Here is a 25988-nt window from a genome sequence, read left to right as displayed (position 1 = left end):
CAGTATGGAGCGTCCCCGCGTCTCCTGACTCCCCCTGAACCAAAGACAAAGGCGAACCATGCTGCGCAATGTGCTCATCATGGCGTCCAGTGGCATCGTGCTCTTCTCCAAGGAGTACGCGAACGCTGTCGCCCAGGTACCCACCCGTGCCGACATCGTGGCGCTTGATGCGTGCAATTCTCGCGCTCCAATTCGGTGTATTCGCCGAGTTCTTACAGAAAATATGCCATTATCTCGTCTGTCCGCTACTGTATAGCCGCGATTAGTGGGATCCCTGATCACAGCGATGCTCGAGTTCTCCAATAAGGCGAGCGGGGCTCCTGTGTCGTATATTCAGATGTCTTCCGGTGCGCTGATTCGCTCTAGTTTTGCTGCAAGACGCATAATTGTTGATGATTGACGGATTGTGTGTGCGTTTTTGTTGCTGCTTTCATAGTGGCCGTGACGGTGGTGACCAACGACAAGCACAAGGTTTTCTGTGCCATGTTCCACGACACGACGGACGGGGCCAGTTTCTCGGCATTCGTGGCGCAGGAATTGTTAGCTGCGTTCATCGCGCAGCACGGAGACGAGCTGGGCAATATGGGGCACAATTTGCGCGACTTCCATCGCTTTCAGTACAGAATTCTCAGCGTCATACGCGAGTCCGTCAAGCCTATTGTCAGAAAATGTGAGTGCTGTGGGGCATTGGGAGACGGGATTGCCGACTGGTGTGCGCCGTTGGAGAGCTGTGACTAATCGCTTTGGCTGCGTGCTGATGTTCGAACAGTGCAAAAGCAGCGTGGAATCTTGAAGGCCATGCTCGTGGTGGACGGCGCAGTAACGTGTGCAACAGGAGACGTGGACCCGATCGGAGTGCTGGCGAATCTGCAGGCACTCGTGAACAGCTCGATTGACATGAGTACGTGGGTCTGCGTGGAATGGTGGAAGGCACAAGAACTGACCTATTACGTGGTTGGATACTGCTTTTCCCGTGTACAGTGTCCTTCTCCGGCGATGGTGTGAGCTCCATGACGATTCAGAGCGGGCGTAACTCGTGCATACAAGTGAGCGTTGTAGAAGGCAACGACGCGTTAGTGGTAGTCTACAAGAAGGGCGCACAGGCCTCCAAGAACACGGTGGCAATAGAGGAGTGCGTCCGAGCACTACGCCACGGTACGAACTGCCCTGACTTGTTGCAACAGTGCTTGGATTGACTAACCCTCGTCTTGCTGTCTCCTGTTGTGCGGCGTGTTCCAGTCTGCGTATTAGCGCGAACATTGCAGCAGAACTCGCGATGATGGAGACTCAACTCCGGCACCCTACCTCAATTAGTATTAGCACTCATTCCCCAGTTTTTTTCGTAGCATCCTGTACTCAGTATCATTTCCTTCCACGTCTACATGTAGATATGTTGCGTGTCCGTTGTATCTATCTACCGTACTCTCGACAGAAGATATACTTTCCATGCAGATCCAAAGTCTCGTGCTGCCGTTGCGCAGCGCTCATGCCGGCCGCGCTCGGATGGAGCTCTTCTGACTTATTCTCATCCTCGTCCGACAGCAGACTCCGACTTAAACTCATGGACCGGCAGCAGCGAGGCCAAATGAACCGCACGGACGGAACTGCACGCAAAGATCGCTGTCGGCAGGCTGGCAGTAATCGCACAGCAGGCGGCGAGGCGCTCGACCCGGAGCTCGTCGGTCAGCGCTTGCCACCGATTGCCCATCGCCGTATCCCGAGCGTTCGTCCAAGCAGTGATTGTGCCGCTGCTTATGCGCTATTCGTATTTAGTGCGCGTGTGTCTGAACCTTTCTCTTGGCCTCCGCCGCTCGCCAATCAGGGCGCGCTTCAACCTTATCTCTTCCACCATTGGCCAAAACCCGACGGAAGCCGTTAAACATCATCACTGCGAACGCAAAAATGCTGAGTCATTGAGCATTTTGCCAGCGGAGCCAGACGTCTCGGCCTTTGGAAGATGCTGCGACTAACTGCTCGCCGTGTGGCCTCGTTGCGCCAGCCAACACGCTGGAACTCGACGCTGGCTACGTCCATCCCGCCCAGCCAACACACGTTGCACGGCGTCTACAAGCAGCGCGCGGACGACGGCGACGTGACGTACGACCCCGTGCAGGTGCGCGCCGTGCACCACCTGGACGCACTGTACGACTCGCTCGTGGGCTATGGCGGCCCCAAGGCCAAGGCGGCGTCTAGTGGCTCGTGGTGGCAGAAATTGACTGGAAAGGATGAGGAAACTGCAGGAAGCTGCACCCAAGGGGCTGTACCTGTACGGCGGCGTGGGCTGCGGTAAGACGTTCGTGATGGACATGTTCTTCGACAATGTGCCAGTGGAGCACAAGCAGCGCGTCCACTTCCACGAGTTCATGCTGGACGTCCACAAGCAGATGCACGAGCTGCGTCAGCAGGGCTTCCGAGAGGATCCCATCCCACACATCGCCGACAAGCTGCTGCAGGACAGCTGGCTGCTGTGTTTCGACGAGTTCCAGGTGACGGACGTGGCGGACGCGCTCATCTTGAGGCGGCTCTTCTCGGCCCTGCTGGCGCGAGGCTTTGTGATGGTCGCCACGTCCAATAGACCACCAAGTGAGCTCTACAAGAACGGGCTGCAGCGAGAACTGTTCGTGCCGTTCATCGACCTACTAGGAGAACGATGCAACGTCGTGTCGCTGGAAGACTCGACCACGGACTACCGCGTGTTGAAGGGCGCGGTGCATGCTGACAATGTGTACGAGTATCCGATCACGCCCGATACCCGTGCTGCGTTCGACTACGAGTTCATGACTTACTGTCGCGGAGAGGAGACGGTGGAGACCTACGTGACGACGCAAGGGCGTCAAGTGCATGTACCGGAGGCTGCAGTGAAAGCGGGCGCGTGTCGCTTTTCCTTCCGTGACCTGTGCGATAAACCGCTCGGTGCGGCAGACTACTTGGCTATCTCCAAGGCCTTCTCGGTTGTGTTTGTGAACGATATTCCTTGCTCAACGCCGAGCGACTCAACCAGATGCGGCGATTCATCACGTTCGTAGACTGCATGTATGACCGCGGTGTCCGGGTACGTTACTTTTCGTTGTTCTGCGTGTTGGTGTTTGAGTTGCAAGCTTACCGTCATTATGTCTTGTGCTGGATAGTTGCATTGCCTGGCACCGGAGAGGCCCGAACGCCTCTACCAAGTCGACGTTAACATGAAGTCGAACGTTGACGAGGTCTTCGCGTTTGATCGTACAGTGTCTCGCTTGACGGAGGTGCGTGACTGTCACTTTGAACTGGTTGATTGTAGAATGCTAATACATCATTTGCTGTCTGTAGATGGGAAGCGAAGCGTACTTGCTGGCACATAGCGAGCGTCGCGAAGAGTTTCATGGCCAATCTAGAGCTCATTTGTTTCTTACCCCTGGCACCGAAGGAACTGCCAAGGACCCAGTAGAAAATGAAGAAGAGTGTGAGAGTATGAGGAGCCCCGAGCTGCCGGTGTGGGAAAGTGAACTGTCCGGTTGCAGCAGATTCTGTACGGCCAACGAGCGAGGTATCTAACGACATAGAGCTATCACGTTACAGACAGAGATGGATTTTGAAACTGGTAAACTACGAATTGTGAGGAATATGAGGAACAACATGCACTCCTGGCGCCGCTGCTGCCTCAACTATCTCCGTGGCAGAGCTGAGAGAAAACGCTTTAGCCCATTGGTGGTCTCAATAAATGCATTGCCACTACGTTATTTAAACTCATCGCGTAAAGTGCAAACGTGTCTTCAGGTTGTTCCTATCTAGGAAGCTTGGTCGTTTGGTCATCAGAATCTCTTGACAAGGATGGAGTCGAGTCAGGCAGCATGTCACGATAGAAGAAGTCCATTCGGCGAGCGAACTCCAGGCACATCACACGACGAAAGCCTCGGACGCAAGCGCCGAAGCAAAGTAGGAGAGCAAGCGAGTGGACAAGCGCAGTGGTCGACAGAGAGCAATGAGTCCCTGTCGACCACTGCAAAAGCCCACCACACTCGCACCTCACGCGAGGCACGCCAGCATCTGCAGCTTGATCGAGGGTAATGAGCCCCGATCAGCTGAGCCTGCTGGCGCACCTCACGCAAGGCCTGCTCGGCCTCGGCACTCCACGCCCAGGAACCTCCATCGTAGAATAGCCACAGAATCGCGCAGGACAGAGAGAGATGAGTCTCTGCCCCGCCAAACTGGAGAGGCCTTGGAGAGCCGACCACGCGAGGAGGCAGAGATGAGTGCCTCCAAGCGGGTCAGTTCCCCACGCCAACCATTCCAGCTTGTCGCCGGTCATCATCTTGCCGCAGCCGCACGCAGCAGTCCACCACAGTCCACACAGCAGTCCACGCAGCAGGCCACGTCCAGCTTTCGCCAAGACGACTAAGCTGCCGACCGCCGAGAAAGCTGCGGCGACGACGTCATGTGCGAAAGCGAAGGCGCCAACGTCTTGGTCTTGGTCTTGCCCGCCCAACCAAACCGCCCTTTTGCCGCAGCACTCATCGTCTGCTTGGGCTGTGCTGCGTCGGCGCTGTCGACTTCGCGTGCTTGTTCATCGACGCCACAGGCGGCGCCGTCGATTTCACGTGCTTGTTCACCGACGCCACAGGCGACGCCGTCGACTTGCTCGTAGTCCTGGACTGCAGCGTAGTCTCTTCGCCCAGCTTCAGCTTCTACAGCCTCTCCATCGTCTTCGTCAGCCCCAACTCGCGCCTCCGGGAACAGCGCTGCTGCGCCTGCACTGACTCGGTCGCTTCCTCGGCCACTAGCTTCGTCTTGGTGGCGGCAGCTTCCCAGCTGGCCACAGCCGTCGTCGCGCTGGTCATCTGCGCGCACAGTGTCGTGTTCGCCTCGACGTGCTGCTTGATCTCGGCCTTGGCGTCTGCCAGCGCCTTGGCCAGTCCGTCCGTCGTCTCCTCGCTGGACAGGCAGGACTTGGCGAAGCCGGCACGCATCTGGCTCATGGTGCTGCTGAGCCTCGCAGCCTCGCTCTTGGATGTCGCCTCGCTCTTGGATGTCGCCTCGCTCTTGGACGTCGTCTTGAGCGTCTCCACCTCGCTCTCGAGCGCCGCGACCTTGTCGGTCAGCGCTTGCTCTCGCTCCGTGGCCAACTGCTGGGCCTCCGCCCTCGAGCTCGGCCACCTTGGCCACCGGTCAGTGAGTCTGGCCATACTGCTGCTCCAGGTAGGCCATGTACTCCTCCTCCAGGATCTTGTGCTGCACCTCATTTACGAGCGACGCGCATGCCGCCTTCCACTGCGAGAGCTCGTCCTGGAGCTTCTTGTGCTTGGCCTGGAGCCTGTCGTGCTGCATCATCCACAGCCAGACGTCGGCCTCCTGATCGTTGCGCTCGCCCTCCAGCAGCGCGTGCTCCTCCTCGAGCTTCGAGTGCTTGCTCTTGACCTCGGCGTGCTCGTCCTCGAGCAGCGCGTGCTTGTTCTGTAGCTCGGAGTGCGCGTCTTGGAGGCTCGCGTACTTGGTCTTCGTGTGCGCCAGCGCCTTGCGAAGGTACGTCTCGCTCACCATGGTCCAGTGAAGAAGTCTCTTGCTTGTGCTCTGCTGGTCCAAACGGAGAATGACTCGTTTGGGCCTTGGGCGGTCGGGCGCCAAACTGAATTCAAACGAAATAAAGATGCGACATCTCTCGTTTTGTGTGGCTCTGGCGCTAAGAATGGCATGTTCTAGAAGCCCCGCACTATTGGGCCGAAAGCGATCCCAACACACTCGCTGCTGTGGCCCCAGCAGCAAACCTCGCAAGGGCTCTGCGTGGGCTCCAGCGCTCTGCGACGATGGGATCAGCTGCTGCTGACAGTGGCGAGCGGTGGAAGCGAGCTCTTCAAGATGAAAGAAGAAGGAGAACAACAGACGCTGCTTCGCCGAGCCGTGCTGCTACTGCTGCTGGCACATCCCTGTTGCAGCTAGTCGAAGCTGTAGCCATTACACAGTGGGGTCACTTACAGTGGGACCTGTAATGGCTACAGCTTCGACTACAGTGGCTGCAACAGGGATGTAATGGCTACCTCTTCGACTAGTCGCGACGTAGCACATGTTCCACACCGCACGGCCGTGCTCAGGCCCATCAGGACGAAGGTGCAGGTCACGCAGCAGGAGAAGGACTTGTGGGCCTCCACAGTGGACACACTACCGAGCAGTCCGAGCTGCTGGAACAGACCGTCATGTCTCAAGAGACAGCCATACGGACTGCTCGTGGAGACAACGTCCAGGCGGACGACGTCTACGTGCTGCTGAGCAGTGTTCCGCGCACCACTGAGTCGGTGCTGTGTCCGCTTCGAGACTTCTTCGAGCAGCACATGGTGCCGTAGTTCTACGTGCACCCGCTGCAAATGTTCAACGAGGTCGAGTTCATTGCACACGACGACGTGGTGCAGCCTAGGAGCAAGATCGAGCGAGGTGGGCTGTGGCAGCGACTGTGCCATCGCAAGGGCTTTTGCTACGACGCGCTCAGAACAAACTGAAGGAGGTGTACGGCTTTATGAAGGCGGTGATGGACAACAAGCAGCCAGCCAGCCGAGCTCTCCTTCTTCCCAGCGCACCATAACTCGATCGATCGTGGCGCTGCTGGGCGTGTTGCAGATTGATGTGGGGTCGCAGCTGCCTCAGCACGGCACGATGCTGGCGTTCGAGGCGTACGAGGACAAGGCCTCGCACGAAGTTTTTATCAAGCCACACTACGAGAATGAGGAGGTCTTTTATGCAGGTCACACGCAGGACCCGTTTTGTCCATTCTCGCACTTCGAGTCGCTGGCGCTCGAATTCCTGTCCTACAGCGTAGCGCGTCTCGGGCATAGCCGCAGCAAATACAAATACATCGAATTCCTGTCCTACAAGGCCTAAATGGATCAGCTGACGGCTAAAGAGTGTTTTATTACTTCCTGAGCGTCTTCGAAGCCGCCCAGGTGTGGTATGTAACTATCATAGTGGACTCCGCGGTGTCTTGGAGACACCATCTACAGCTGTAACCTTGTCTCCAGCGAGGATGTCCATGTAATCGGTGCCTCTGTACTGCAAGTCCTTCCACCACGTCCCCATCTCCTCGTCCTCGCCGCTCTTCTTCGCCTTCGGTTTGGCCTTGGCGCTCATCGAGCTTCTCCTTTTCTGGAACGTGCTCAAACGCGTCACCTTGACTACCTTTTTCCTTTTCCTTGGCTTTGCTGCCTGTCGTCGCCCCACCACCACCCTGGAGAATCCAGCCTCTTCCGCTGCAGCTTTCCACTGCCACTTTGCTGAAGCTGCCACAGCTGCACGTTCTGGCCTCGATGGCTTCAAAAGCAACTCGAAGCGCCAGAACTCGCTCTCCACGTACACTTATCCGTCTGCTCGTACTCCCGATAGACATTGGAGATCACGTTCACACGCAGCGCCGTTTCGCCCCACTGAAGTCTGTCCGAACGGACTGCCTGTGCTCGGCTGGGCGTAGTGGTGAAGCGCATCCAGAGCCAAACAGTTCATGTTCTTCATCTAGATTGCCCCGCACCAGTACGGGTTGTCTCCAGGCGCTTTCCTCTGTTCGTAGAACTGATCCTGTGTATACAAGGAGCGCAGGCCAACGTGACCACAGCTGACCAGGGTCCGTATTTGCTTCAGCAGTGCCAAGAGCTTGGGCGAGTCCGCCGGCAACACGCACACGTAGCCGACGTGCTTCACGTGCTGCAGCGTCGTGGTGTGCGGAACTTGTCGTCGAACTGCAACTCTGCCATTTTCCCAGTGAAGAGGCTGTCGATCGGGGTCTTCACAACATCCGCCGCACTCGACGCCGTAGCTTCATCGAACAACACCGAGCACCACATCTTTCGGCTGTAACGAAGCACGACCCCTCCACAATAGCCTGCACAATCACCAGGGTGCTTCCCTCCTCAAAACGTTTGTTTTAATCTCCTTGTCCACCCTTAGCTCCTTGTTTTCGTCACGCCCAACACCAGCTTCTCTTTCACATTAAGCACATTGGGGTCTTGCTCGGTGAGTCGGTTCCAGCCCTCACTCAGTCCCGGTCGACCTGGCCCAGTCGTCCTGCTTCTTCTGTAGGTGGCCCTTGAGCGCGGCAACCTCGCAGGTCAGTGCCTGGCACATGCTGCGGCCTCGGCCTGTCTCTCGATCTTGCGCTGCTGCTCGGCCGCGTGCTGTTCCAGCTCCGCGTTTCTTCCGATTGAACTCGTGTTGCTTCAGCCTCGCGTTGTCTTGCTTGAGCTCGTCGCGTCCTGCTCCAGCTCCTCGTAGTCGTTCTGGCATTCGCGTCTCGTGGTCGTTCGTCATGGTCGTCGAAGAAGCCGGTTGCTGTCCAAAAGTCAATTGGAGAATGACTCGGGACTTTGCCGTCCAAGGGGGCTGGGCTGCTGCTGGTTATTCTTGTGTGCGCCCGAATGAGTTCTTCCCGAGCCAGGTCAACCACGCCGCCCGTGTCGGACAACTCGCTCGACCTACTACAGTGGCAACGTGTCGATGCTGCACCAAGTCGCTTCCTGGCCGGCAAACCCCGGGCGTGCGAAGACGCTGCTAAATCCCGACGTGGCCCGAGCACGTGCAGGTATCCGAACCATATTAAAAGTAAACAGGATTTTGATGATATGAAAAATAAAGAGCTTTGTTTTCATGGTTGCAACCTCCTGCGTCTCCTGTTTCCAAGTCTCAAACACTCGCAAATTGACACCCAGTACTCAACGAGCACAAGTTTTGAGCCACTCCTCGGTCCAGTATAAGACCACAGCGCTTTTGCTGGTCTGCTATCGGCCATCTCGCGGGAAGCTTGGCCAAGGATGACTGCGCCAGCTTGCCTCCACTGCCTGCAGACGGTCTGCTACGTCTCTTGCTCTTCCGACTTGGGTTTGATCACAGCGCGACCATTGATCAGTCCCAGGAAGTCAACGTGGTGCTCCGTATCTTCTTCTTCCGTGCGTCGGAAGCGTCCATTCTTCCCAAACGTCTCTATTGTCTTAACAAAGTTCTCGATCGCTTCCTGGCCGTCATCGTCGCTGCGCAGTTCACGGGGGTCTTCCGGTTTCTCAACGGCCTGGATCGCAGTGAGGAACACATCCAGTGGTGACTCGGGCTCTGGTGTCGTGGTCATCTTCGCGACGCAGCCGCTGAGAGATTTCGGCGTGTGCAGGCGCGAGACTGAGCACGAAGCAGCTCAGCACTGTCAGAACCAGATCATCTTCATCTTGGCGCGTGGTCTTTTGCTGTTTGCAGGAGTCCGCTCGATCAAAAATGAAGACCAACGTCAACCTGGGTGCACACCTGCTTGCTACCTACTGGCTTCTTCATCTGGCCCTCCACAAACTCTTCCAACGGCTAGCATGTCGTTGTGTGTGGGCTCCACACTGTGGAGTGAGAAGGACAAGAAGAATGCACTGGTAAAGGGGTTTTCATTGACTGCCTACGTTACGACCAAGTGCTTCTGCCAACTGTCGCCGCCGCCTTAGTGAGCGATCTTGGGTAGACTGGCGGTCACGACCTTATCCTTGGTCTCCTCGGCACGGCGCGCGGGGCTTCGCTTGAGCTGACCGACCTCGATCCTCCCCTCCTCGGCGTGCACGACCGGTGTAGCAGCAGCACGCCAACGATCGTTGCCAGTTCAACAAGAAGCTCGTGCGCATGATGCTCGTCGGGTTTTACTGTCCGTGTAGTTGGGGACTGTGCTGTACGTTGCGACTTTCGAAATGAAGCGGAACCTACCGGCTTCAAATGCTTCACCCTCGTTGAAGCTGGGAATGGGTTCACTTGCTTTAAGCGATGGCATGGATAGCCGCATGCTGTGTTGAGATGTACGTTGTGGCAAGGAAGGCAAAGCCGTTGTCTGTGGATGCCCAGGTCGTGCTGGTTTGACACTGCAGTAGACTAAAAAGGCACTGCCGACTGCGCTTTACTTGGGCCGCACATGGATCAAGCGAAGTTGACGGATCTGTGCAATTTATGGCGGGGTGGCGCATATCCGTGGTGTGGATTCTCCATGATGTATATGTTCAAGGTGAAGCAAGTCTTATACTACTGTTATTTTCCATCGAGCTGCCATACAAGGCTTGCGGTCGAGTCCTGCAGCAAGACAATCAGCTGTTGAGGGCTCAAACGCCACTTTGTGCAAGTGGGTTGGTAGCGGTTGGGTGGGTGTCTACCCGACACAAGTAGCTTTCTCCGCTCCTTAGAGTCCATCAGCTTGCTGAGCAAGAGTTTTTCTTCTGAGGTTCTTCCCCGCCCCGAGCAGCATCCCAGTTGTCGCTGTCTGTCTCTTCAAGACCGTCCTCCGCGATGATGCTCTGGTGGGTTGCTTGCTGCTGCACGTCTTGGCCCGAAAGCATGCGAGGAGGAACGTCTGCTACACGTTTGCGAGGAGGAACGTCTCCCTCAAGCATACGAGGAGGAACGTCTTGCTGCTGGCCTTCAAGCATGCGAGGAGGAACGTCTGCTACACGTTTGCGAGGAGGAACGTCTCCCTCAAGCATACGAGGAGGAACGTCTTGCTGCTGACCTTCAAGCATGCGAGGAGGAACGTCTCCCTCAAGTCGGCGAGGAGGAACGTCTTGCTCTTGCGCCTCAAGCATGCGAGGAGGAACGTCTGCTACACGTTTGCGAGGGGAACGTCTCCCTCAAGCATACGAGGAGGAACGTCTTGCTGCTGGCCTTCAAGCATGCGAGGAGGAACGTCTCCCTCAAGTCGGCGAGGAGGAACGTCTTGCTCTTGCGCCTCAAGCATGCGAGGAGGAACGTCTGCTACACGTTTGCGAGGAGGAACGTCTCCCTCAAGCATACGAGGAGGAACGTCTTGCTGCTGGCCTTCAAGCATGCGAGGAGAACGTCTGCTACACGTTTGCGAGGAGGAACGTCTCCCTCAAGCATACGAGGAGGAACGTCTGCTACACGTTTGCGAGGAGGAACGTCTTGCTGCTGGCCTTCAAGCATGCGAGGAGGAACGTCTGCTACACGTTTGCGAGGAGGAACGTCTTGCTGCTGGCCTTCAAGCATGCGAGGAGGAACGTCTGCTACACGTTTGCGAGGAGGAACGTCTTGCTGCTGCATGTCTTGGCTCGCAAGCCTGCGAGGAGGAACTGCATCCGACGGAGCTGCAGCCAGAGCCACCGCCACCACGACCAACCCGATCACCGCACCAATCTTCATCGTTCCGTTCGCTTGGACACCAATTCAAAAGTGAGCGAGATGCAGCGGCTAATGAAGCTCGAGATCCTAATTGGTTTCGTCATGGAAGGACGCAAGGATCTTTAGCTCCGGGCGCTTGCCCTCCGCCGTTGCGACTAGACGCAGACTGTTGGGAAGGAGGCAACTAATCGAGAATCTCGACTACAGAAGCCATGTTGTAGATTGAGTTTTAGTCACATGAACGACACTATGTTGCATCTTAGGGGGTGTCTCTTGGCTTAGTTACTCGATGAGCTCCACGTAGTCGGGCGAGCGCAGGCGACGCATGCGGAACTTGGTGGGCTCAGCCTGCACCTCGGCGTCCTTCTCGTTGTCGTCGTCCTGCATGATCTTCTCCTCCAGCTCGCGCGTCGACTGGTGCTGGTTCTCGAAGAGCGAGGCCACGGCCTTCCCGACGCGCAGTTGGCGGCGCATGATGTCGGTGGCCTCGTTGGCGGAGCTGCCGCCCTGCAGCTGCGCGAAACACACGAGCGCCAAAATCACCGTCGACAGCTTCATTCTAGTTTCTTGGGAAGTTCTTCTTCTTCTTCTTGGCTTGAATATTGAGAAATGACGCTTCGGCAGAAAACCCCTCGTCTGGCTTCCTGCAGCTGGTCGCAAACGGCTTTTCATGATCCAACGATGAAACAGTCGCTACGTCTTGTAATTTACAGATTGTAAATAAAAGCATTTGGCTGAGTCCTTAGCTGCATCGTTCTGGTGGAGGCTCTGCTCAGTTCCACGTACATCTATCCCCACGCATAAGACTGCCTCGAACTCGATCTAGATGGAGCCACTGAGCGCGATCTGGATCGTCAGGAACACGATGAAGGCAAACGCCGTGGCCGATACCGTCGTGGGGACGGACTTGGTGTCCTCGAGCGACTCGGGCAGCAGCTCTTGCACTGCCACGTAGGCCATGGCGCCACCGGCGAAGCCCAAGCCGCACGGGCAGGATGGGCAGCCACTGCTCCACGAACAGGAAGGAAGGCACGGCGAAGATCGGCTGCGGCGCACTCGACATGATGCACACAGCACCGCGTAGAAGACGCTGAGGCCGCGCGGCACGAGCGACAGACTGATGGCCACGCCTTCCGGGATATTGTGGATCGCCATCGTCATGGTGACGATGTGGCCGCGACGGATGCCGCCTTCGCCGCCGAATGAGACGCCCACGCCAATGCCTTCCGACACCGAGTGCAGCGTCATGACCGCCATGATGAGCAACGCCTTGCGAGCGTCCAACCCCTTCAATCCACACACGGACACGTCCTCGTAGTCTTCCAAAAAACCTTAGTGAACTTGATGAAGAGCACGCCCAAGAATGCACCCAGGAACAGTCGGTAGGTCACGGACACGGCGTAGTCCGCGGCTTGAGGGAGGTACCACCCTTCGTAGAACAAGCAGCCCGTGGCCGCGATCATCATGCCCGCCGCCAAGCCATTGCAGATGCCGAGCCAGAACTTGTCCATGTCTCGGATCCAGTAGAACGGCAGCGCCCCGATGCCCGTGGCGATGGCCGTGAGCCAGCCGCACCACCAGACGTAGCGCGCGTTCTTGCCGCCGCGGCCGTGGAAATGGTGGTGCATGGGGAAGCTGTAGAACGTTATGAGGATCATGGCCAATGCCAGCGCGTAGGCGAATCGTCTGGTGCTGCGGGAGGAGCCCAGCAAGGGCTTGGCCACCTCTTCATCCTGCATTCTGGTGTCTGGGACTTTGCCTGCGCGCTGCTTCATGGGCTCGGCGTCGATTTCGACGGGGATCTCGAGCGTCGTGACGCTGATGGCGGGGAGGCTGGTCTCCATGCGGCTTGAGCGCTCGGATGTACTCGATGCAGGGAGCGGCAAAGTGATCGGAGACCGCTTCTGACTTCCTGAGGGAGAGTGAAAGTGACGTCAGCTCTTTTAGGCCGATTATTAGTGAGCTATCGCAACCGATTGTAAGCTTAAAACAACGCGACGAGCGCGGTTCTATGTGGCACGCGCCACCTGGATACTGACGTGCGCAGTCGGGCGCGCTAACTGACGCTTTAGCGACGAATTAGCAGCAGGACGATATAGCCAGACTGCGGAGATTCATGCTGTGCTGGTGGTGCTGTGCATTGAGGTGATCGTCCTGGAGTCCAAGACCTGGACAGCAACTTGCAACGTAGGACAGGGAAGCTCAAAGATTGGATATCACACCGCGTCGACTGAGCCACGACTGAGCACCGGTTTAACAGACTGCTCCGACCTTCAACACCAAGGCTCACAATGAGACTCTCATCCACCTTTTCGCTGTTGCTTGCTCTCGGCTTCATGGGCCGAACGCTGTCACTACCTGTTGAAAAATCACGCCTTTAGTGAGGTGTCTACGCGCTGATGCTTCCTTGGACTCCAGTGCTCATTGAGCACAGTTAAACGAGCTTCACAACAGAACCCTCGCTACAAGACCTGCTGTGCTGCTAGACTTCACACTGGGCAATGCTGGCTGGTCGAAAAGCTATCGCTCCCGAGTATAAGCACAACGAACACGTGAGCAAGAATGTACCGACTTCCTCGGCTTATAGTGGACATCCTACATGTCGGTACAGTGTACCACTGTGAAAAAGTGACCTTCCGATTCAGGCTACCGTTATGGATACCGGTATTTGTACTAAGAGCGCAATCAATTAGATCCATACAAACTGTCATACAAAAATGACTTAGTCCGGTTCGCAATCTACGCTCTTTGGCACCCAGGATTCACGCTCAGCGACGAATTTCAAGAAGAGCGAGCGCCTTCTGTCCAGCTCACAGCCTTGCCCTCATGGTCAATTTTTGGTGAGTCTTGGAGGCACTTTGCCATCTCCACGACGCGTCAAAGTCCACCTGTCTGCAGCGCGCGGCAATGTTCCATGGTTAAGCACCTGCGAGCTTCCCCCAGAGCTCGTCCACCACGAGAGTGCTATTTTCGCCGCTGTCTACTGACTAGGCCGACTATGTGATCCCTTATGCTGCTGCCGTTCTTGGTTGCACACTGATACTCCAGTTTGGCCTTCTCACGTAGCCGCCGTAGCACTAGGCTCAAAAGACGATTCACTAAGGTCACATGAATAAACTTTACGATTGATCCTTGAAAGCTCGGCGAGTGTTAGGTTCTCGCCGCCGTGGTGCGACTGCTGGAAGCCATAGACGGAATGTCGTCATACCGGTACCAATACTAGTACGTTTGTATTGAAAACATTGTTGCAGAACTTATAAGCCGAGGCGTCGAGAGGGTGCAAATACTGCAACATGATTGGTCACTTTTGCATGTAGATGTCTACTATAATCCGAGGAAGTCGGTGTGCAACGCGAAAATGGTGGCGAAGTGGAGCCATCTCACGGCTGGTCAGATTCTCCCCTCATTGGTTAAAATTCGCTCCGATCTTGAATCCAAGGTTGCCGCCATTTTGTGTCTCCCCAACATCAGCACCAGACCAGAGCCATGTCGACCCTCACGAGCACGGACATGGGCGAGCTCAAACGCCCTACCACGCGTGTGCACGCCCCGCCCGGAGGCGGCTCCAGCTGGAGCTTCGGAGACGACTCGGCACCCACCCCTACGGGTCGCAAGCGTTTCGTGCAGCCCCAGGCCCAGCAGGACACCAAGATGGAATCTCCGCATGCAGCTCCTCCCTGTCCCCGTTCAACCCGTAGTGTCTGCAGCTGTTGTAGCTCCTGTACCTGCTGGCGCCGTGCGTGTGGCGCTGCTCAAGACCAGCAGCGACGCGGAGCTCGTGGACCGCGTGGTGCAGAACTGCTTCGAGAAGTTGGAAGGCCAGGCCGTGAGCTCTGAGACGTTCACGGTCGCGTCGCTGGAGCAATTGCCCTACGCAGCCAACAAGCTCACGGAATTTGGAGGCTTCGACGGTGTCATCTGCTTCGGCTTCCTGAACACGCAGGAGCCGCAGTTCCCAGCCCTGAGCGCGGCGCTCACGCAGAGTTTCATCGACATCAGCGTCAAGAACGTGCGCCCCGTAGTGCGCGCCGTGTTTTGGAGAGCCGCGCGTGGCGTCCGTCAAGGTGAAGGGAGGCTGGGGTGCCGAGTTTGCCGACGGCGTCGTGTCGTTGGTGCAGCTCGGCGGATTCAAGGGCTCCAAGTGAGGTGCAGGCAATGCAGATGCCGCCTCGTGGAGCGCTGGAAACGTTCTCAGCCGACGAGCAGCGGAGGAAATCAGTTAATCAAACACTCAGCAGTGAACGATCTCTAGTCTCAACGCTCAAAGCAGGAGCTACATCATGTAGCTCCATGATGTACATGCTTCAAGTACGTGGTCGACGCGTATCCATGTCTGAATTTCCACCAATCCAAACGCGTGAAATTCCAACTTCATTTTCTCAAAAGGATCCCCACCATCATTCCCCCTCTTTAGCAGAAGCAACCAAGGATAGCATGTCGACGCTCACGAGCACCGACATGGGCGAGCTCAAGCGCCCCAGCACGCGCGTGCACGCGCCGCCTGGTGGAGGATCCAGCTGGAGCTTCGGAGGCGACTCAGCGCCCGCCCCCACGGGCCGCAAGCACCTCTCGCAGGCTCAAGTTCCAGCCCAAGAGGACGTCAAGATGGAGTCCCCGCCTCCCGCCCCCGTGCAGACTCAGACTCAGACGCAGCATCAGAATCAGCCCGACGTCGCTGTGTGTGGCGCTGCTCAAGACCAGCAGCGACGCCGAGATCGTGGACGGCGCAGTGCAGAACTGTCTGGCTAAGCTGCAAGTCTCGTCCGAGACGTTCACAGTGGCGACGCTGGAGCAATTGCCCTACGCTGCCAACAAGCTCACGGAGTTTGGAGGCTTTGATGGAGTCATCTGCTTCGGGTTCTTGAACACACAGGACCCGCAGTTCGCGGCGCTCAACGCTGCGCTCACGCAGAGTCTCATCAAGATCAGTGTCAAGAACGTGCGCCCCGTGGTGCAGGCTGTACTCATTAGCGAGTCCCGTGTGGCGTCCGTGAAGGTGCGCAGCGGCTGGGGGGCTGAGTACGCTGAGGGCGTCGTGCCGCTGATCAATCTGGGTGGCTTTGTGGGTCCCATTGCACACTCGGCGTCCGGTGCGCCGGTGAAGAAGCATATGGAGATTAGTCGCGGCAATGTGCTTCCGGCCAAGTTGCTGCGTGGGTCGAAGACTGTGCTGCAGTCGCTGGAGATGCTGCGCGACTCGTTGTACGAGCACGGAGCCAGGGGCATTCGGGGCTTGGGACGCAAGTTCCGTATTGTGGACGACGACGGCAACCGCTCGCTGAGTCTTGAGGAGTTCAGCAAGGCTATCCGTGAGCACGCGTTGGATCTGACGGAGAAGGAAGTGGAGGAGCTCTTCCACTTTATCGACGCGAACAACTCAGGTGGCGTGAACTTTGACGAGTTCCTGCTGGCTGTGCGTGGCGAGCTGAACGAGCGTCGCACCCAGCTGGTTCTTATGGCGTTCAAGATCCTGGATGCTGATGGGAGCGGCGTCGTGGACCTGAACGACGTTAAGGGCAAGTACAACGTAAAGCAGCACCCTGATGTGCTGCAGGGCCGCAAGACGGAGGACGAGGTGCTGCTCGAGTTCCTGGACACGTTTGACGGTGGCGAGAAGGACGGCAAGGTGCACCCGAACGAGTTCGTGCGCTACTACGCCAATGTGAGCGCTTCTATTGATGACGACGACTACTTTGAGCTCATGATCCGCAACGCCTGGCACATCAGCGGCGGTGAGGGCTGGTCGGCCAACACCACTTGTCGCCGAGTTCTCGTGACGCACGCGGACGGCTCGCACACGATCGAGGAGGTGAAGAACGATCTCGGCATCGCTGCAGGAAACGTGGAGGCCATCCGCGCCAACCTTCAGGCACAGGGAATCAACGACATCAAGTCTGTGAGCACTTCTGGCAGCGTCCAGGCCGAGAGCGACGCTAACAAGCGCTCGAACGACAGCTTCCACCCCCAAGTGGCACGAAAGAAACAGCACGGCGCTGGGCAGAGCTCCATCATCTTCGGCTAAGGCATACGTTCACGGGTCGTCTCGGGATGTGGATTAAGCACGCGCTACGAAACAACAATCAAATGCGCTGTTGGCGTTTTTAGACGACACTTTGTCAAGATTTTCATTGATCAATTGGCTAGCTGGGTTTGTAAAAGTTGCACTGTAAGCTATGAACGCGCCATGAAGAATATCCTAGAGTTGGCACCAACGTGCGCTAAAACATGTACACTACGTTTACCTACAGCTTGGGGGGATTTGTGTGCCTCAACGTGTTGTACTTTGTCCTCATTCCGGATCAGAGTATATTAAAGTATGTTGATTGGCGATCATCGGCAACACAAATCCCCGCCCTCACACGCATGCATCCTACACGCAATACACCACGTACCTTTCGCCGATCCAACGCATGCACCAACCTGCATTCAAACAACAGCACCACCATCCAACGAAACACTTGAACACCATCGCGTCTTCGCTCTGCAAAAAAAGTTCCCAGGGTCGTATTGGTTGTGCGTCAACCAACCGAGTCGGCAGTCGTCGCCTTCCGCCTCCTCGTCGGTCGATCGTTACGCCCGTTAGATCACTGAGGTATCTGCAAGGTTCCTGTCATCCAGTTTAGTTCTCCGGGATGTCCAGCTCGCCCTCCGAGATGAGGCGCTGGATCTCCGTGGGGGCCTCGCCGTTGACCGTGCAGCCAAGCGAAGCGGCCGTGCCCAGGATCTCCTTGACCGTGCCGGCCAGGGTACGGGCCATCGAGCGCTCGCGCATGATGCGGGCCACGCTGATCACCTGGTCCAGAGACAGGTTGCCGTCGTGCTTGATGTTCTTGACCTTCTTGCGGTCACGCGGGGGCTCCTTGAGCTCCTTGACCAGCAGCGACGAGGCGCTGGGGATCAGCGTGACCGTGGCCTGACGGTTGATGATCGTGAGCTTCACCGTCACGTTCAGTCCCTTCCAGTCCTTGGTGGCCTTGCAGATGTCCTCGCCGATCTTCTTGGGGGACAGACCGAGCGGACCGACCTTGGGGGCCAGAGCCGAAGCAGGGGCAACCTCGCCGCCCACCGTACGCAGAACGACGACCTTCTCTTCGCCAGCCGGAGGTGGAGCGCCCATGGTGTTTATAGAGGATGCGAGTAAAGGGGGAAGAAGCTTCGGGAGATTGAGAGCGAACTCGAATGACCGGCGTAACTGGCTGGCGGGACGCGCGCGTAGCTCCTCGACCAACCAACGTGCCACCTCGCGGTAAGTACGAATACCTGGTACAAAGCATACGATATGTCAGGTGATAGGTTCAATAAAACCCTGTTAAGGTTTTTTGGGATGCGTTGTTTACTGTCATTGACGGAGAAGTTGGCTGTGCGACGGAGAAGAACGCCAGCACTTCAACGACGCTGGAAATGGCCTGGATATTGGCTGCATTCTACTCCCATCGTGTCGAGCCCTGAACAATTGAGGCGAAGCAAATGCATTCAAGTGGTCGACAGTCTCCACACTCCACACAAAGGAGCTATCCACGCATGAATCCATTGCACCTGAGCAGTGTGCATGGATGGCCGTTTCCAGGGTCAACGGCAGCTTATAGCTCTGGTGCAATGAATGCATGCGCTTGCTTTCTCACCGCCTGCAACCTGCCAACATTCGACAACCCTGCCGTTGAGCGGCATTGTGTCGTCGGTAGCTCAACGGCTTGAACCAGCAGCCATGGGATCCTTGCTACATCGCCGCTGGCATTCGGCAATCCTCCGCAAGTGGAGCTAGCAAGCAAGCCGCAGGGCAGCGCAACGTGACCATGCTGAACCTGATTTGAGAGAAGGAGCCGCCGCCCACGCATGAAACGGGTGATCCGAACGTATCGGCCACCACAGTCTTCGTGGCCGAGTGTGGGGCTGCAGGACGCGCACAAAGTGCAAGAGTTCTCTAGGCGGTGTGCGTACAAGGCGTCAAGCCTACTTGCGAGCTGTGCGAGCGCCACTGCAGACAGCAACGCAGGCATGGCCATGTTCCGCCCTTGCTCTTCATCGGTCTCGACGCTCGCTGTTCTTCCGTGATTTCAACGGCCACTGACGCCACCTCCAGGCAGCCATCTGCTTGCGACGGGCCTGCCATTTGCCAGCGTTGCCAACGTGGCTGTAACACGCACACGCACACGCCGGGGCAAGGCATAGCATCACAGCGAGACCAAGCGCCGGATGGCCCGGGGTCTGAGCACAAGCCAAAGCTAGCGCATGGAGATCGGAGCTCCTAGACACTTTCGAGTCGAAACTAACGCGGCCCATCCCCCTTGTTTCCTTCTAAAAAATGAAAGGTCGCAATGGCCTGTTTCTGCGTCGACGACCGTTACGTGCGGCTGACGTCGCTTTTCAGCCAACCACAGCGCGCCGTAGCTGTCCGTTTCCGACTCCGCTCACTTCAAGACCAACTGCCCGCTCGCCACCAAAGTGCTTCAAATTGCCCGGCACCGCGCCTTCCCATATTTAAAATTCATGCAGGCCTCTGTCTCTGTATCGTCCGCCAATGCGGACGGCCCGATCCTGTGCGGTGCCGTCGTGCAGGACAAGCGCCGCGCGTGGACCCCCGAGGACGACGCCGTGATCCTGCGCTTCGTGCGCGAGTGCGGCACCAAGCGCTGGGCCAAGATCGCGACGCTGCTGCCGGGCCGCACGCCCAAGCAGTGCCGCACCCGCTGGCTCAACTTCCTGGACCCCAACATCGACAAGGCGCCGTGGCGCGCGGACGAGACGCAGCTCATCCTGGCGGCCCAGGAGCGGCTGGGCAACCGCTGGGCCGAGATCGCCAAGCTGCTGCCCGGCAGGACCGACAACGCCATCAAGAACCACTGGTACTCGACGTACCGACGCCGCTGTCGCCAGGCGGCCAAGCTCAACGAGAAGGCCAACAAGACGGTAGCAGTAGCCTCACAAGGGAAACAGGAACAGGTCAAGGGGGAGCCGACAACTTCAACGTGGACGCCGACTTCGATTTGGAGCGGAGCTACGGCAGCGTCGACTGCACTGAGTCTGGCCTCCCCGTTGTCAGTGAGCTCGCCGATTGGCTTTCCAGCGCTCTTGTCGCCGCTGCGACTGTCGCAGAGAGGCACAGCGATGCCATTGCCCATGCCGGTGACGCTGCCGTCGCCGAAAGCTCTTTTTCCGGTGGAGTGTGGCAGCTCGTCGCTGTTTCCTCCGGGCCGCAGACTTTCCGGTGCTGTAAAGTTGGACTCGAGTGTACCGCATCAAGGACCGACGCTGCAGAACCACCAGTCGGCGTGGAAAGGGCTTCCCGGGCTGCAATTTACGGATCGCGAGTTTTCGTCGTCGCAGCAGCTGTGGCAGCACGTCGAGTGCGGTGGATACACCACCAGCATCGGGGGACAAGAAGCGGTGGCTGGGCAAGTCGAGGGTGGACGTCCTGAGACGGCAGGGGACCCCTGGCCGCGAACGCAGCAACTCGGCAGATTTGTTCCTGGACTGCGTCGAGATGCTGAACCCCAAGACTGCTGACAAGGGCAACTGCAGCTCGATGGCCAACGAGACTGACGATGAAGGCAGCGACCAGCAGTCTCTGGCGTCTCCCATGGACTGCGAGAATCGCAATCGCTGCAACTTCCCAGGCTTGCAGAAGCAGTGGTGGGACCACATCGGCACCGATGCGAGTGCTAAACACATTGAAGACCACTGCACTACCGTATTATCGACACGGCAGCCAGAAGCGCTATTGCATTGAGTTTCAACACATGTCCTCCCGTAGAGGAAGAACGCTGTGGTCGGACGATAAACTAATGGGTTATATTTTACTGTGAATTATCAAACTTACCTGTTCCTGTTAGCTGGGGCTCTCTACTCGGTGCCACAAGTGAGTGCGAACTCAGCGTCGCACTGCACTGAGAGCACGAACTTGCCGAGTCTGCCGGGTTCGTATGTGGCAGGCACAATCACGTACCCGCCCTTTGCTGCTGCCGAGAGCACAAGTTCCGGAGGGGAACTCACAGAGTGCAGAGGCACAAAGTCCGTCTCGCTCCACGGTCGGCCATTGATAACGATGGGGTGCGCCGTAGAGCCCGAGTCACTTCCGTCGGCGGACGAGTCTCCGGGACGCATCAGCTTGCCAGACCCCCCACGGAACAGGTAGAAGCCAATCATCGAGCCTACGGAGTCTCGCTGACAACGCGACTTCCACTCCCGCTCTGAACGAGTAAGTGTGACGCGTACTTTGGTGGGCCGCACGCCTTGCATCTGCAGGTAGAACTTCGGGTTCTGTCTTCAGTCAGGATGGAGGTGGCAGCCTCCCGATTTCGCTGTCGTCCATTCCCCTGGCATGCTTTGCACAGCGCCCGCACCTTTGGGGAGTTCATCCACGAGCAGCGGGAAGTCGCAGTCGACTTGCAGCTCGAAGGAACCTTCGGCTCCAGGCTCACCCAGCGTTGGAACGACTAGTAGACCGCCCCCGCCGCTCGAGTTGACCGCAGTAGGTGAATCGGAGGCGAGTAACCATTCTTTGGGCACTTTTCGGAGATACAGGCATGCGGATGCTGGACTGGTGTACGAAGACAGTCGACACCACTCCGTGGGCTTGACGACAAACTTCGGCGTTGGGAAATTAACTCCTGCTGCCCCAGCCTCGGCCTGCGCTGGGGCCTCGCCATCTTCGTCCAGGTCGTCGTCATTTGCCCTCTCAGCCTTTTGATTCCCGCGGGGCTTGGTTCCTCGTATCAAGCCTTCGCTGATCGCTGTCGCCTTGGCGAATGGAGAATCGACAACTTCGCCCAGGAAGTTGGTCTTCTGGCCCTTGCCATGCGCACGAAGCTGCGTAGCGGCTGAGCTCCCGGATCCGCCGACAACCACTGGCGTGGTAATGCACGGAGCAGCTCGTACGACCGTAACTCCGACGAGGTTGGCTCGATCCTTGGCTGCTTCACGCTGCTGACGCGTTTTCGTCCCCAGCGAAGCGCGATGAGAGGTTTTGCGGAGCACGATCTTGATAGTCACGTGCGCTTTGGCCGACAGCAATTTGCGCAGCCGTCGGAGCTCGCGTGGTGAGCGCTCTGCGAAGCGAACCCAGAACTGCGGATTCTGGCACCACGCCGGGTTCTCCTCGCCCGCAACATGAGCTTGGGGCAGTGGTAACATCAGTAGCGGCCCGCCAGCATTGGCTATCTCGCCGGTGCTGCTAGTGCCCCCAGCGTTGGCCTCCCCGTTTGCAGCTCCGCCATCATCGGCTCGCCAGCGCCCGGTCCGAATCACCGACATAATGGGAGGAACGCGCTCGACACGTATGGGCTGAGGCGCCACTACGCGCAAGAAGAAGTCCATCTCAACCTTGGGGTTGGTCGTGTACGGGACGAGATAGTAAGCCGTTCCCGGTGAAAGCGTAACGTCTTCCTTGACCAACTCACGCTCCGGCAGTGTCTTCGGTTGACTTCCAGGTACAGCTCCAGCACTAGGAGTAGCTGGATGCGGCAAGGATGGCGTGGCCGGCGTTGCAGGGGCAGCAGCACCAGACCAGTCAATGGCAGAGACCGAGTTTTCGTAGGAATGGGCTTCGGCTGCAACGTGACTGCGCTTGAACTCCCAGATAGCAGGGGGAGGCTCGTTCGAAGACGCCGTCGCGAGAGTCAATTTCTCGCGGAGCAGCACAAAGTTGATGGCGTAGTTGTCCCCACCGTACAGTCGAAAGTCGCGCTGTGTAAGTGACAGCAGCACCCCACTCACTGACTTGTCGATGAGTGGGTCCCCAACAGTATGGCCAACGCTCTCTAGCGACACGGACAGTTTGAACTGCGGGTTGCGGTGCCAGTTGGGGTCTGCGTCATGCAGCCAGCCCCACCGAGTCTTTTCGATCAGCATTTCCTTCGAGCGAGCCACGTGTGCAGGAGAGTGTTGAGAATTATGATGGTGATCCTCGCCTCCCGCGGTTGGTGGAGGTGCCGGAGCCGTCGCGACGGAGGTCTTCACGGGTGCTCCAGCAGCAGTTGTGCCCACCCAGTCACCTCGGACACTGTACTGGCGAGTGTCCGGAGCGAAGACGTGCACCACGAAGAGCTCGGTGAACGTGTCTAACAGGTCCTCCCATAGCATCCAGAAGCAGCCGTCGTGTCCTGATCGCGAGAACTCACAGCGCGGATCGGAGCGCATCGCCTGCTCGATCTGCGCGTGCTCTTCCCACTTGCTATCGTCGTTCGACCATTCTCCTTTCCACATGCCGCGGCCCCACACAGTCTTGAGCTTCACGAAGCGCAGCACCTCCTCGGAACCTTGCTGACTAGCCGAGCCTGACCCCCCAGGACCCCCGCTTGACGGTAGCCCCACCTCAGTCACATGCTGAATGACATATTGACGGTTCTTCACGATGCCCATGGCTGTGATGTCTTGTGAGTTGAACGAGAGCTGGCGAAGTTGCGTCGTGAGGATGCACTTCTTGCGTCTATAGCGTAGTAGCTGCTTCCACAAGAGTGTGGACGGACTCGAAGCTGCTGCAGCTGGGTTCCCCGCTGTCGCCTGATCAAACTGCAATTGCTTGACGCGCTCCAGCTGAAGATCAACGCGATGCGCACTACCCCCTGTGCAGTCCAAAAAGGCCTCAAGGATTCGTCCACTGCTCGTGCCAGCGCTTCCTCCGACGCCTCCGCCGTATTTCTCATCCAGTGTCTGGTAGCTTCCGTGCAGCTTTGCGTACGCTTTCTCCAGGAGCGGGATAAAGACTTCGTTCTTGTTAGCACTGCTGCCGTACAGAGCGGACCCCGGAGGCGAGAAGGAGCCCGAGACTTTGTCTTCCGGCTGAAGCTCCATCGAGTAGGGAATTCGAGTGTCCGTGGTCACCGACATCCACGTGTCGTCCTTGTAGAAACGGCACGTGAAGACGCCAAACTGCTTGAAGGCGTGCAGTGACTCGGACACGAAGAGGTTTTCCACGAGGTTGTCCGGGTGCAGAGCCACCGCTGCGAACACGCCCAGCAGCCACGCATCATTGAGCAAACCTTCGCGCAGGACGCCGCACCCGGCCGGGCTCTTGAAGTAGTCTGGGTCCTCAGTGTATTCCGTCGGTCGGTACCAGTGCACGTGGCCTGCAGACTCGCCATTCTGCTGAGCGAAGTAGTCCGGGAGTTTGCTCGGGTCGAAGTACAGACTCGAAAGCTCCGCAGAGAAGTCGGGGTCTTCGTAAAGCGGCACCGAGCCGGTAGCTTCGTCCTGCTGGCCTCTAAGCCACTGGACGATCTCATCCTCGACCGCCAAGGCTGAAAAGGCCGAGGAATCGATCGTCAGAGCACGACGAGGCATTGACACCAAGTGTCCGAGCGCTCGATGGGATTTGGACACGAAACGACGCGCCGGTTTGTGCGCAGTCTCAATTGAGAACTCGGTTGATGCGCTACATGGATACATCTCTGGGTTATCTTGAAGTTTGTAAGCCCAATTTTTGAGCACATGTGGGGACTGCGGGCGAGGAATTCCTGCGTATGCCGGGGTCTAGGACGCGCTGCTTTCTCTGTATTGCACTCCGAAGCCGCAGTAGCAGCCACCCGTTCTAGTGAATTCCGTGTGGGTGTGCTGGGATTGGGGGCTATCGGGACCATCTTCTTCACTCGGCTGGGGCTACTGGCCACCAATTCCAAGATCCCGGCGCTGAACGTGGACGCCTTCATCAAACCGCAGCAATTTGAAGCTTGGGCGCGGAAGGAGAAGCTGCAGTTCGCATTGCAAAAGGACGGGGGCCAGGAGACACTGGAGTTTCAAGTAGATTCGAACGAGGAGGTGGCGACGGCGATTGACACGCGCAACGTTCGAGTTCGCACCCTTGGGAGTGAACTGGGGGACGAGAGATTGGATGTGTTGCTGGTCGCAGTGAAGGCGTATGATAGTGCCGCGGTGGTTCGAGAGCTTCGCGAGAATAGTCGGCACTTGTTGAAGCATGATGCACTGTGTGTACTGCTCCAGAATGGACTGGGTGAAGTGCCGCTAGAGGAGAGGTTGACTGGAGGGGATCGATGGCAGTTTGCGAATGGAGTGACGTTTGTTGGAGGTCGGGCGCTGGGCTTTGGAAATGTGCTGGTGAGTGGATTGGACACAGGGATGACGTACCTCGCACCGTTTGGTGGAGATGGTTCCGAAGATGAGGTGCCAAGATGAAGGTGTTGGCTGAAGTTTTCCTAGCCGCAGGTACATGGAGCTTCAGTTTGATGGCATTTCTGCTGTTGGCTATGCTAAAGTGAAGTGCAATGCTGTGTGTAGGAATACACTGCGAGGTGCTGAAGACAGGTGGGATGCAGGCGATGCTCTGGCGAAAGCTGATTGTGAACGCAGCGATCAACCCACTCGCGTCGCTGTTAAATGCAACGAACAAGGTAAACCATGTCCTGCTCGCAATATCAGAATTCGGTTTGAATCTGACACTTGTTCCTTGTCCAGAGCGTTGCCAATTCCGAAGGAAGTCGCCGCTGCGTGGATATGGTGGTCCAAGAAGCTCTCGCGGTGGCTCAGAGCGAGCAGATTCCTCTGTCATGCACGCAAAATGTACGAACGATGACTGGCCTCCTGTTGTACTCACTAACAGTTTGTGCCCTTCCGCCAGGAGCTAGTGGAGGAGATCCTGGCAGTGGCTCGCAACACCGGCACCAACGTGTGTTCCATGCTGGCCGATCTGCGTCGCGGCTCCAGGTTCGTAGTCCACTACATCGCTGAGTTTTGCTTTGACTGCTTACATGCTTGTGTCAACACAGAACCGAGATCGACGCCATCACCGGACGCATCGTGGCCGGCGGAAAGCGCCACGGAATCCCCACCCCAACGAACGAGCTTCTACTGTCGCTCATCAAGGCGCTCGAAACTGAGGGCACGCGGAGAGTTCAATAGCATACGGTGTCTGGTAACCAAAACAAAAGAATATTTTGTGAGAA

At 57.4% G+C, this 25988-nt stretch overlaps 15 protein-coding genes across 15 annotated transcripts; 6 read left to right on the top strand and 9 right to left on the bottom strand.

Moving 5' to 3' along the window:
- Positions 1–58: 58 nt before the first annotated feature.
- On the top strand, positions 59–1280 carry KRP23_10960 (uncharacterized protein; the record flags this gene model as incomplete). The annotated part of the gene is made up of 6 exons (XM_067881461.1): positions 59–136; positions 257–347; positions 437–670; positions 770–901; positions 982–1155; positions 1240–1280. 6 exons carry the CDS (start codon positions 59–61, stop codon positions 1278–1280), a joined length of 750 nt encoding a protein of 249 aa, XP_067740768.1.
- A 677-nt stretch (positions 1281–1957) lies between these two features.
- Positions 1958–3531, top strand: KRP23_10959 (AFG1-like ATPase; the record flags this gene model as incomplete). The annotated part of the gene is made up of 5 exons (XM_067881459.1): positions 1958–2142; positions 2225–2951; positions 3002–3052; positions 3129–3242; positions 3307–3531. 5 exons carry the CDS (start codon positions 1958–1960, stop codon positions 3529–3531), a joined length of 1302 nt encoding a protein of 433 aa, XP_067740767.1.
- Positions 3532–6332: 2801 nt separating this feature from the next.
- On the top strand, positions 6333–6843 carry KRP23_10958 (uncharacterized protein; the record flags this gene model as incomplete). The annotated part of the gene is made up of 2 exons (XM_067881458.1): positions 6333–6399; positions 6488–6843. The coding sequence occupies 2 exons, from the start codon at positions 6333–6335 to the stop codon at positions 6841–6843; spliced, it is 423 nt and encodes a 140-aa protein (XP_067740766.1).
- Positions 6844–6921: 78 nt separating this feature from the next.
- On the bottom strand, positions 6922–8259 carry KRP23_10957 (uncharacterized protein; the record flags this gene model as incomplete). The annotated part of the gene is made up of 5 exons (XM_067881457.1): positions 6922–7238; positions 7313–7416; positions 7484–7768; positions 7847–7933; positions 8003–8259. The coding sequence occupies 5 exons, from the start codon at positions 8257–8259 to the stop codon at positions 6922–6924; spliced, it is 1050 nt and encodes a 349-aa protein (XP_067740765.1).
- A 541-nt stretch (positions 8260–8800) lies between these two features.
- KRP23_10956 (uncharacterized protein) lies at positions 8801–9070 on the bottom strand (the record flags this gene model as incomplete). Its single annotated transcript, XM_067881456.1, has 1 exon — positions 8801–9070. The coding sequence occupies one exon, from the start codon at positions 9068–9070 to the stop codon at positions 8801–8803; it is 270 nt and encodes an 89-aa protein (XP_067740764.1).
- Positions 9071–10151: 1081 nt separating this feature from the next.
- Positions 10152–10541, bottom strand: KRP23_10955 (uncharacterized protein; the record flags this gene model as incomplete). Its single annotated transcript, XM_067881455.1, has 2 exons — positions 10152–10378; positions 10469–10541. The coding sequence occupies 2 exons, from the start codon at positions 10539–10541 to the stop codon at positions 10152–10154; spliced, it is 300 nt and encodes a 99-aa protein (XP_067740763.1).
- A 169-nt stretch (positions 10542–10710) lies between these two features.
- Positions 10711–11115, bottom strand: KRP23_10954 (uncharacterized protein; the record flags this gene model as incomplete). Its single annotated transcript, XM_067881454.1, has 1 exon — positions 10711–11115. The coding sequence occupies one exon, from the start codon at positions 11113–11115 to the stop codon at positions 10711–10713; it is 405 nt and encodes a 134-aa protein (XP_067740762.1).
- Positions 11116–11376: 261 nt separating this feature from the next.
- KRP23_10953 (Secreted RxLR effector protein 21) lies at positions 11377–11652 on the bottom strand (the record flags this gene model as incomplete). The annotated part of the gene is made up of 1 exon (XM_067881453.1): positions 11377–11652. The coding sequence occupies one exon, from the start codon at positions 11650–11652 to the stop codon at positions 11377–11379; it is 276 nt and encodes a 91-aa protein (XP_067740761.1).
- A 264-nt stretch (positions 11653–11916) lies between these two features.
- KRP23_10952 (putative zinc transporter) lies at positions 11917–12938 on the bottom strand (the record flags this gene model as incomplete). Its single annotated transcript, XM_067881452.1, has 2 exons — positions 11917–12363; positions 12426–12938. 2 exons carry the CDS (start codon positions 12936–12938, stop codon positions 11917–11919), a joined length of 960 nt encoding a protein of 319 aa, XP_067740760.1.
- A 1820-nt stretch (positions 12939–14758) lies between these two features.
- Positions 14759–17116, top strand: KRP23_10951 (Calcyphosin-like protein; the record flags this gene model as incomplete). The annotated part of the gene is made up of 3 exons (XM_067881451.1): positions 14759–15158; positions 15512–15723; positions 15791–17116. 3 exons carry the CDS (start codon positions 14759–14761, stop codon positions 17114–17116), a joined length of 1938 nt encoding a protein of 645 aa, XP_067740759.1.
- A 597-nt stretch (positions 17117–17713) lies between these two features.
- KRP23_10950 (60S ribosomal protein L12) lies at positions 17714–18211 on the bottom strand (the record flags this gene model as incomplete). Its single annotated transcript, XM_067881450.1, has 1 exon — positions 17714–18211. One exon carries the CDS (start codon positions 18209–18211, stop codon positions 17714–17716), a length of 498 nt encoding a protein of 165 aa, XP_067740758.1.
- A 1370-nt stretch (positions 18212–19581) lies between these two features.
- KRP23_10949 (Transcriptional activator Myb) lies at positions 19582–20821 on the top strand (the record flags this gene model as incomplete). The annotated part of the gene is made up of 2 exons (XM_067881447.1): positions 19582–20438; positions 20542–20821. 2 exons carry the CDS (start codon positions 19582–19584, stop codon positions 20819–20821), a joined length of 1137 nt encoding a protein of 378 aa, XP_067740757.1.
- A 113-nt stretch (positions 20822–20934) lies between these two features.
- Positions 20935–21237, bottom strand: KRP23_10948 (uncharacterized protein; the record flags this gene model as incomplete). The annotated part of the gene is made up of 1 exon (XM_067881446.1): positions 20935–21237. The coding sequence occupies one exon, from the start codon at positions 21235–21237 to the stop codon at positions 20935–20937; it is 303 nt and encodes a 100-aa protein (XP_067740756.1).
- A 120-nt stretch (positions 21238–21357) lies between these two features.
- KRP23_10947 (Calpain-type cysteine protease ADL1) lies at positions 21358–24372 on the bottom strand (the record flags this gene model as incomplete). Its single annotated transcript, XM_067881445.1, has 1 exon — positions 21358–24372. One exon carries the CDS (start codon positions 24370–24372, stop codon positions 21358–21360), a length of 3015 nt encoding a protein of 1004 aa, XP_067740755.1.
- A 147-nt stretch (positions 24373–24519) lies between these two features.
- KRP23_10946 (2-dehydropantoate 2-reductase) lies at positions 24520–25944 on the top strand (the record flags this gene model as incomplete). The annotated part of the gene is made up of 6 exons (XM_067881444.1): positions 24520–25143; positions 25218–25251; positions 25324–25436; positions 25501–25605; positions 25664–25749; positions 25812–25944. 6 exons carry the CDS (start codon positions 24520–24522, stop codon positions 25942–25944), a joined length of 1095 nt encoding a protein of 364 aa, XP_067740754.1.
- Positions 25945–25988: the final 44 nt, after the last annotated feature.

This window comes from Phytophthora ramorum (assembly GCF_020800215.1).
Source record: "Phytophthora ramorum isolate Pr-102 chromosome Unknown Phyram_PR-102_s0011, whole genome shotgun sequence".
Lineage (NCBI taxonomy): Eukaryota > Oomycota > Peronosporomycetes > Peronosporales > Peronosporaceae > Phytophthora > Phytophthora ramorum.
Note: the sequence above shows the minus strand (reverse complement) of the source record. Positions and strands in the feature narration are given on the sequence as shown.